At 38.9% G+C, this 10,322-nt stretch overlaps 1 protein-coding gene across 8 annotated transcripts in view; it reads right to left on the bottom strand.

Annotated features, from left to right (window-relative positions):
• Positions 1-3,990: 3,990 nt before the first annotated feature.
• Positions 3,991-10,322, bottom strand: part of Plag1 (PLAG1 zinc finger) — a 44,044-nt gene continuing 37,712 nt past the window's right edge. For all 8 annotated transcript variants that reach the window (XM_015986284.3, XM_076563952.1, XM_076563955.1 and 5 more), the window contains one exon: positions 3,991-10,129. In XM_015986284.3, coding sequence (XP_015841770.1) covers positions 8,872-10,129 — 1,258 coding nt within the window. In that variant the 3' untranslated portion in view covers positions 3,991-8,871. The remainder of the gene's footprint in view (positions 10,130-10,322) is intronic.

The raw sequence follows: 10,322 nt of genomic DNA, 5'->3' as shown, positions 1-10,322 counted from the left end.
AGACAGAAAAATTAGAAGAAATGTGAGAGGAGAAATGGGCAGATACTGTGAAGAATGAAAGGAAAATTCTGGACTTACTTAAATAACTAACTTGAAACTCTCTCAACAAAGCTAGCATTTAGGAAGACACAGAGTTGTGCTCTATGGAAGGATTTATGGTAAGAAATTTGCTTAAGTACTAAGTAGTTCTTTACCACTGCAAAAAGCATTTGAGATTGTGTTAAAGTCACCTTCCTCAAGTTTTGAAAATGATTTCAGAGTTTGTGCTTATTACAAGTACAGGTTCACTCTAGGGTAGGGAGGCAGCTGTGTCTTAAAATCTTTCCACAGGGCACTATAGCTGAGGAGCTTAAATGCTCAGACATTGGGCATTCCCAGGGCACGAAACGCTGGTTATAGGAACAGGCTTAAGAAATATCATCAGGTGCGTGTGCGTGTGTGTATGTGTGTGTGAATACTAATTAGAGGTAATTTAGTTTTAGAAACAGTTTGCTGATGTGTTCCAGTAAGATGATCAATGGCACTGACTAGATTTTGAAAGGATCCTCGAGGAAGATTAAAGTTCCGTAACAATAAACTGGATAAACCAAAATAGAATCTTTTGGAAAATTTACTATTATAGACTGAAATGTCTCTGCATCTTTCCCTTGCAAAGACCTGGGATCTTGACTGTGATGTTCATTACTATCTATGTATATGTGTGAGGTATATATGTATATATATATATATAAGTATGTATGTTGAATGTGCATGCCCATGCTCACAACACACAGAGGCCAGATAGAGATATAAGGTGTTCCTGTTGTTTTATAGTCTTGAGACAGGGTCTCTGGCTATCGCCGAATCTCCCCAATACAGCTGTGCTGACCAGCAATTGAGCTTTCAGAATCTGCTTGTCTTCACCTACCATTGTTGGGGTTACAGACACAAGCAGTTAAGTTACGTCTGTTTTGTTTTTTTTTTCAATGTGGGTGCTAGGACTTGACCTCACCTCCTCATGCTTATCCTGCACATTTACCTACTCTATCTCCTCAGCCCCTTTGACTATATATAGTATTGTAATGAATGACCCATTGGCCTGCTTTCAAAAAATGTTTGAGTCACAGACACTTTCACTTATGTATTTATAATACACATTGATGTTCATTGCAAGCACACCTTCACTGAGAAAGCAAGGCTAGGCTGCTCATGTTTGCTTGTTAAGAGAAAATAATTTTCACCGGTAGCCTACCGCCAGTACAAAAAAAGAATTCTAAGGATTACTTTGTGGGTACAACCTCCACCACCATGTCTTATGTGTTTTCTAAAGGAGAGAGAACCTGGGAATTGATGGATTTTGCCACAAGCTAGTAGAGTGAGAGTCTCCATTTTCTTCACTAAAGATCTCCTCTAAAGAATGAGTTAAAGCCAGCTGTAATAGGGGTCTAGAGAAAAACAGACAAGTATGTTGGGGTATGGTTAAGGAACTAGTTCACTTTGGGGGCAAGTACTAATTTTTAGGGCAGGCAAGCAGGATGGAGAGTCAAGGTAGAGCTGATAGTCTAGCCAGGCTGATGGCTGTCCAGGCGCAGGATTCTCTTACTTGTGAGAGTTCACTTTTTTTTTCTTTGCCTTTGAATGATTAGAAGAGGACCACCAAAATCATAAAGTGTAATTTGTTTCATGCAAGTATACTAATTTAAATATTAACTATAGCTAGAAAAATATGTTCAAAGGGACATCTAGGCTGGTTGACTAGAGACTGGATACCAAGCCTTGTCAAATTGACTAGTGAGTGACTCTGATTTCTTTGTGGAATAGGATACAGTTGAAATCAAGATATTTTGATGTTTTTGCTTTAGGGTGAAATTTCAAATACTTAACTATTTTTGCTCTAGGAGGAAAAAAAAATAGCTCAGAATGGTTCCAAACAATTTCTGGACTTTGGCTTCAGTCAAGTCACTGCCTCTGCTTGCCTTGGATAGTCAAGTCACTGCCTCTGCTTGCCTTGGATAGTTCACCAGGGAACATGCTTCTCCTTTTAATGGAGCTGAGTTCCAGGATTTGGTGAAGCAGTGAGTGCCCTTGTCCTTAGGGTATGTTTGAGTCAACGTTACTTCAGAAGACCTGGTAGCCTAGCTCAAGCTATACAGCTACATTGACCTTTTCCTTCTACTGATGAGCCATGACTATGAATTTCTCATTCAGCTCCAAAAACTTGGCACAAGAAAACTACGGATCTAGTGAAATTTTCATAGAGGAGCTCACACCATACAAATTAATCTTAAATGTCCTTTCTCAGAGTATTCTGCTCTTGGGTATTATAAAAGAACAATTTTCCTCTCTAAGCCACCTTTGAAGCAGTTCACATGATCAGCTTTACATAGGAATATATCTAGTGGTTTTTTTTTTTTTTTTTTTTTTTTGGTCTTTTTCGAGACAGGGTTTCTCTGTGTAGCTTTGCGCCTTTCCTGGAACTCACTTGGTAGCCCAGGTTGGCCTCGAACTCACAAAGATCCGCCTGCCTCTGCCTCCCGAGTGCTGGGATTAAAGGCGTGCGCCACCACCGCCCGGCCGGAATATATCTAGTGTTAATTCTAAGGATTAATGTGGGATACTTTCATACTTGATAAGACTAAGTGAAAAACAGAATTATAAATATGAGAACCCCTATTTTCTTTACCTGATCAAAGCACATGGAAAGTGGCTAGGAGACACAGCATGTTACTTGCATAATTGGTTTCTGGAAAGGTGTTAAATAAATTCGCAGAATTGTCATCTTTACTGGAAGCTGCTTTCTTGGCTACCATGTTTTCAGCTGAAATGATGCACATGGCAACCATTCTGGCTTAATGGAATTGTCAAAGCTTGATTTAGTAAAACCGGTAGTAAATCAACCAACCTCAGAGGAACTTGTTAAAAGATAATTCCTATGACTGGCAATAATGTGCTAAAGGCCAAAGGAGGTTGATGTTTGGTGTCTTAACTCATCCCCCACTTCTGAGACAAGGTCTCTCACTGAACCTAGAGCTCACTGATTGGCTAGAATGGAGGGCCAGTGAGCTCCAGGTATTCTGCCTGCCTGCTGGGTCAGGTTCTCCAGTTCACACAGCAGGCACTTCACTGCCTGAGCCCTTGAAGTTTTGACTTTAAAAATAATACTCTCTACCCTCCTTCTAAAAGCTCAAAAAACTTTAAAAAATATTTTATGAGTATGAATGTTCTGCTCATGTGTGTCTGTGCACCACATGTGTGTCTGGTGCCTGTGGAGGCCCAAAGAAGGCACTGGATCCCCAGGAACTGGAGTTATAGACAGTTGTGGGCCACTGCATGAGTTCTGGGAATGGAACCTGGTGCTCTGCAAGAAAAGGTAACCTTTACAGCTGAGCCATCTCTCTAGCCTCTCCCAAAGCTTGGAAGTCTCACATTTCCTGAAACCTGACATTTCATTCATAAAACAAATGGCCTTCTGGAGGCTGCAGTTCCAGTCTTATATCAGCAAAGCAAAAAAGACGCTTAGTAGTTGTATGGACCCCGTAAAATAGATGACGACGACAACGACGACGACGACGACGACGACAGAGGTTATTAAAAAGCAAAAGGATATGAAGTTGGGAGAGGGTGGGGGATGGTTCTGGGAAAACGAAGGGTAAATATGGTCATAACAATTATGTAAGTATATAAATTCTCAAAGAATTAATATTGTCTAAAAACAGTAGAAATGTTACTGTAAGGTATCATGTATGGGGATTCAGGAGGATTTGTATTATTTAAAGCATTCTGTATTTCTATTTATATATTCTGTGGAATTCATCAATCCTTTTCTTTACAACAAATCCCACTACAAGTCATAAGAAGCTTCAGTGATAACTGGCAGTGAGTGAGAATTTACACTTGGGTATCCTGACAAGCAGCAGCTTGCTTCTTTGATTTGAGTTTCTAAAGTACAGAAACACTGTAGCCTTGACGTGAAGCTACCTTACAGAAGTTACACACACACACACACACAAATATGACCTTTGTCTATATTTTATACAAATACAACAGTAGTTTGTGAATACATTTTAAGTACATGATATACATGATAAGCCACTTGATTTTCCAATATCACAGAATAGCAATTTAAAATGCAATAAAAATATACAAAATTCAGTCTGGAATGCAGATTTTTTTCATTTCTATTTGACTCAAAACTTTACCATTAGAATATTTTTAGAGTACTAGTCCAAACACTTTTTCATTAGCTAAGAATACAATTTCAGCAGTCAGCTTATGTTCAGGCATGATGCAATCAATTTTTCTAATGGATTCCCAGTTTTTGTGAAATTCAAAGGGCTGTTAGTAACTTACAACATGTTCTTCACTCCACACCCTATGTCAAGCCCACTTTCCATTCTGAGTTACAGTCACCTTGTGGACAAAAGCTGGGTTTGTTCTGGTAACATTTGCAAATCCAAGATCTCCTTTTGCAATCGCACATGAATACATTGTGGTGGTGTAAAAGTTTGTTAATGACAAATTAAGTCACAGTATAAAAATATATTGTACACCTTTACACCTATGTAGTCCTTTTCCTATGGATAAAAAAAATACAACTGAATGAGACAGAAGTTTGTAGCACCATGAAGAGTTGTATCCCAAGTGACAGTAGCAGCATGATCCCATATAATGTTGAAGGAGGGTTTCTGAGAAGGGAGACATTCATTCTGGTTCATCTGTACCACTGGAGCTTATAACAAAGAAGTGTCTTATACATCAGCAATAATTCTGTGTCATCTGGAGAGCTAGATAACCTATCAAAAGATACTGCTTTCCATCCCCAGGGGCTGCTAACATTGGAGAAAGGCTTACTGGTGATTTGTGCTGTTACTAAGGCTGGTAGCATTATCTTGCATATAATTTCAAAGGAGGGCTCTGTGGGTACAATACAAATTAGGTATTTATGTAGACCTACATAATCAGGATATATTATGTTGTGGACCTGGCTGCTGACAACGTGAATAAAACAAGACAGACTCACTGAGGGACTCATTAGTAAAAACAAAACAAAACAAAACCAGTCTGCTTTCACTAAGGACGAATACTCAACACTGAAAAGATCTCCTCCAATGTCACATGGATCTCAGTAGGCTAGAAGCAACTTGGGTGAACTGGTATCTTTTAACTTACTTATGGACTGGGAAGACAGTGTGCTTTGAGATACGTAAACCTTGTAAAAAAATAAACCATTGTAAAACCATATGAAAAGACACACACTGATTCTGTGCAATATAGCAAATCGATAAGAAAACACTGTAAAAATGTACCTGTTTAAAATACCATCTACCATTTTTTGTACACAAAGCATTATATATCAAAGACCTACATATATATCATCTAATGGCACTTGAAATGAATATAATAAGTCTTAAAATAAAAGGCATAACCTATAAGAAAGTTTCTGTAAAAGTTTAGGTTCATTTTGAAAGTGCTATATCTTGTAGTATATGAAGTATAGAGGTTGACCAAGCTCTATTTTTTTAATTGGCCTATATGTGTACTGCTCACTAGATGAATGATCCTGAAATATGTACTCTATAACATTCATTATTAGCTTAATAAAGCAATCAGCTCTGGCTCATGTTTCAGTCAGTATATGGTTTTAAAAAACCGTCACTGTCCAAATTAACACAATATATCACTATATTCCACAAATGACTAGAAAAATAAAAGCACAAGCAACATATAGGCAAAAACACAAAGCTTGAAAGAAATGCTGACTGAAATAAAAAAATTGCATACAGAATGGTGCATAATCCACCAAGACAACTTAAGTTCTAGAAATCTGAAGTAGGTAATAGGATTTTAAATGAAAGCTTAACAGTGACCAATAACTATAAGGGTGGTATTGGTAAATATCAATGGGCTATAGTGTTTACAGTGCCTCAGTCTTTCCACCGTCAAGCCCCTGCTGCCGCTGATATAGTCTGCACATACGTGTGGAAGTCAAACTGAATGAGGCTTGCTTGGTATCTTGTCTGAGGTCCAAACTCTACACTAAACTATTTTAGTTAATGTTAATCCCTTTTCTTTCAGCCAATCTAAGGCACTATCAGAAATTCCAAGGATGATGAGTCTGGCCACTGGTGAATGAAAACAGCATTGGCAAGAACTATCCCTAATCATTCCTACTTCAAATAAAAACAAGTGACAGTATTTTCTAGGGGGAAAAAAGCCAATTCTGTGTTACATCCTTGTTAAAACATTGTGCAATTAAATTAAAAGCTGCCTGATCTTTAATAGAAAATCTGTCAAGAAAGGGTTTAGTGACCACTGCAGTCAATTAAAAAAACAAAACAAAACAAACAAAGAAAAAAAAAAACCCAACCCAACTTGCTGAATTCCCTCTTACTTTGAAGTGTTATTCAAGTCTGCGGGGGCAGCAATAGGTAAAGAAGTGTACTTACAAAGAAAATTAAGACTCTGCGTTTTAACACTGGTACCCTGGAAGATGTGTATTAGAGTTCTGTGCAGGGCAAGAATTAGGATAAAAATATATTTATATATATACATATATGGCGCCATTCCCATTTCAAAATGCTTTATTTCATATATCCTGCGACTCCCTTTTTTTTTTTTTTTTCAATTAGCAGTGAAATACAGCCTATGAAGGCCAGTGTCTCAGGTCATTAATGTGATTTCTTCTTAAGCAGATTTTAGATAGAATAAACTAGTGCTTTCATATGTGGTGTTTGTGAGCAACCTCTACATAAAAATAGGCTTTCTATTACTTGTGCTCTGTCACCAAGTCTCTTTTCCTTTTTTAATGGTGATTAAAGCAATATTGAACACTAATCATTCAACTAGAGCTTTAGGTAAGCGATCTGTTTCATAGAAACTAAGGAAGCAGTCTTGAAGCAGAGCAAAGAGCCCACTTTGAGAGTGAGCGTGCTCCCAACCACAGCTCAGGAGCAGCCTGAAGAGTTAAAAATGTATTTCCTTATTAACATATATATTTTTAATGCCTTTGGAACACTTTTTTTTAATAAAATGTAATTTTTCATAATAAAATTTAAATACATAAGTATAAAAACTATTGCTCCAAGGTTAAAACCAGGAGCTAGAGCCCTCCAGAGAGTAACTCTGATTCTACGAAGTGCGTTAGACGTGTATGTAACATATAATGAAAGCCCCATTCACATGACATTTTACACTTCTCCTCAATTTATAGTACTCCCAGGTATTTTAAATAATGCATCATATTCAGTAATCTATACTCATGTTTACAATTATTGATAAACAACGCAATCTGAAGTGATAGTTGGCCCTACCAAAGGGAATGAGTTTCCCCATACAAGGCTAATGAGTGCTCAGAAATTCAGAAATATTTTCTTTTTTTCTTTTTAAAGAGATACATCTCTTCTCTAAATTTCCCCCTACCCCTGCCCAGACAGAAGGGGTCCCAGAATAAGGTGTTAACAAGTGCTTAACAGATATGTCTTACAGGCTGATGACACAAGCAACCCTTAGGACAATCTACATGGAACTTTTGATCAGACCCCTGGCTGGCGTGAGGAAGCCCATCACTACCACGAGTGAGCACCGCATCCTTGGTGCTTTCACACTCATTTGGTGTTTACTTTATTTTCCTTTGTTTCCTCTACAAATTCAACTTATTTGTAACATTCCTCCCATTTCCTAAGATTTGTAAAAGTGGGGTTTTACTGTTTTGGGTTGTGTAAAACCTTGTGGAAACTCCTCACATCGCTTTTTAATGTGCTTAGTTTTCAGTTCTCCATCAAAACACAGCAGGGAAAGATGGATGTGCACTGAGCAAGAGCACAGCGGCAGGATTTGCTGTTTAGAAGTGACGTGATAGGCTTTTACTTTGCCCCCAAAGAGTCCAGTTTTCAGTTCTGGCAACAGTGGAAATTCTCTAGACAAGTTCTGAGGTTTGGCTGTATGTTTTACATCCATCTTCCTGTTGAGGAGTCTGTCACTCCAATGACTGACGCAGCCTACTCTGGGTTTCATATACTTACTACTGTCCCACAATGGCTCTAAGACTCTGGACTAACTATGGACCAATATATAACATAAGAATGCTGGTATACTGAAGCCATCCTAGGTACGAAAGGTGAAGGACATAAAACAGAACATTTCTACACTGATCCTGAAGACTGATGCCACACACCGTTAATATAAAGGTAAGATGGTTGAAATGTGGCAAAACAGCCTAAGGGCCAGTGCTAACACAGAGCACCCTGCGACCTCTCTAGATTTCTTTTACATACAGAAACTGAAACACACATTCTCTCTCTCTTTGTCATATGCTCACAATATTTTAGCCAGACAATAGCAGTCTTCAAAATATATTGATCTGAAATGATGGTATATTTAAGAAACCACTATAATCTCCCCAAACTGGATTCTTAATTCATTTAAAACACTTGATCATGAATCCATTTAGTGGCTAGTAAAAAAAAATGTAAAACACTTCAATTATTCACACATATTTCATAAGATTTACACTGTACTGCATATTTGCAAAAGATGAGCCAAATGTCCAATGCCCATTGCTATTAGACAAAAATGAAAATTTTAAGGTCTAATAGTAGTTTGAACACAGGACTTGTAGAATTTAGTGATAATAATGGCGCTCCTATATGAAATAAAACTCTGAGACTATGACAACTGGCAGAAAATCAGGAGAAACAGCAAATGTAATTAAACATGAATAGTTTCAAAGCTTATCAAAGAGGCTAGTTTCTATTATTTACTGGCTTCATGAAATCTGATATTATACAAAAGCAGAAGTTTTGTTTGTCTTAAAGTAGGCACTAAAATAAAAATGGTCATCGAAGGTGGGGCTACACATGCACCTCCCTATCCAACCCATGGCCCAGCCAGACACTACTGAAATGCCTGGTGGAAACGGGGCAGGGTGGTGCTTGTGCTTAGGCTGCTGGTAAAAGCCGCGGAGAGTGAGTGCAGAGAACTGAGACCCACGGTATTTGCAGGATCCTGAAGATCCTGTGTTTGTGTGGGCAGCTGAGAAACAGAAGAATGTGCTTCATCTTGGGAATAGCTCATCCCAAGGCTCCCCACTGAAAGAGGATTATAGGGAGGACCATTTAATGGTATGAAATTGAACAACTGAGAAAAATCCAATGCTGGTGTGTTGAGGGGGTCACTGATAGAAATAGAGCTCTTTGACAGGGAGAGGTCACCTGCACCATCATCTAGGGATCCATTCTGAGGATCTAACCCTAACTTAGATGATGATGCTTGAGAATCCTGGGATGAAGAAGGTGCACCACCTTGTAATTCCATCAGATAACTCTCAATTTCTCCCTTTAATGGCTGTTCTTTTTCAGGAATAGAGATTGCATATGAGGTAGAACTGAATGGGCATTTGAAAGCAAGATGGTGAGAGGGGTGAACAGCATCCATATCTATGGGGCATGTCATTCCCAAAGGTAAAGTTGTGATCATTTGGTGAGCAGATCCAGAGCTCTGCATGGACTGAAATGGAGTGTTATAGAGGTTTAACTGCAAGGTGTTTGTGAATGGCTTTGACAAGAGTTCACTGGAAGGTAAGGACATCACCGGCAGGAGTTCATCTTTTATAGGCACAGACATGTTACAGGTAAATGGGTCCAGGAAATCTACTGGTTCGGTTTTGACCTTCAGAAGCTCTTGATTGTGACTCTTCTTCATATGTCGAGTGAGGTGATCCTTTCGTCCAAATCTCTGTGCACAGTACTGACAGAGGAAGTCCTTTCTTCCCGTGTGCACTACCATGTGTCTCCGGACATCTTTCCGGGTGTAGAACCTGCGCTCACAGTGCTCACACTGGTGCTTTTTCTCTTTCACGCCCCCAGATGACTTGCCTGCATGAGATTTCAGGTGCTCCAGGAGCACACCTGTGCTTTCAAAAGTCTGCAAACACACCTTGCAGGTGAGGTCACCACTGGTTGCAGCGTGCAAGGCCAAGTGTCGCTTAAACCCAAGTTTGGTGTTGTAGCTCTTGCCACACTCTTCGCATTTAAAGGTCTCTTTGTTGGGGTCGTGTGTATGGAGGTGATTCTTCAGGTGGTCTTTCCGGTGAAACATTTTCTCACAATAATTACACTTGTGGGTTTTCTCAGGAGAATGAGTAGCCATGTGCCTTTAAACATAGATATATTCTGTGAGTGGTTATCTTAGCAAAAAGGTACGTATTCACTTTTCAAATGGGAAGCTAAACTACTAATGCTAATATACAGCTCTCTTAATAAAGGGTATACCTAACTAACACACACCACAGCATAGTTAACACACTGCAAAACTTGAGCCATCTAAGTTGCCACTTTAGCGCTGAA

The sequence above is a fragment of the Peromyscus maniculatus genome, chromosome 2 (assembly GCF_049852395.1).
Source record: "Peromyscus maniculatus bairdii isolate BWxNUB_F1_BW_parent chromosome 2, HU_Pman_BW_mat_3.1, whole genome shotgun sequence".
Taxonomy (NCBI): Eukaryota; Metazoa; Chordata; class Mammalia; order Rodentia; family Cricetidae; genus Peromyscus; species Peromyscus maniculatus.
Note: the sequence above shows the minus strand (reverse complement) of the source record. Positions and strands in the feature narration are given on the sequence as shown.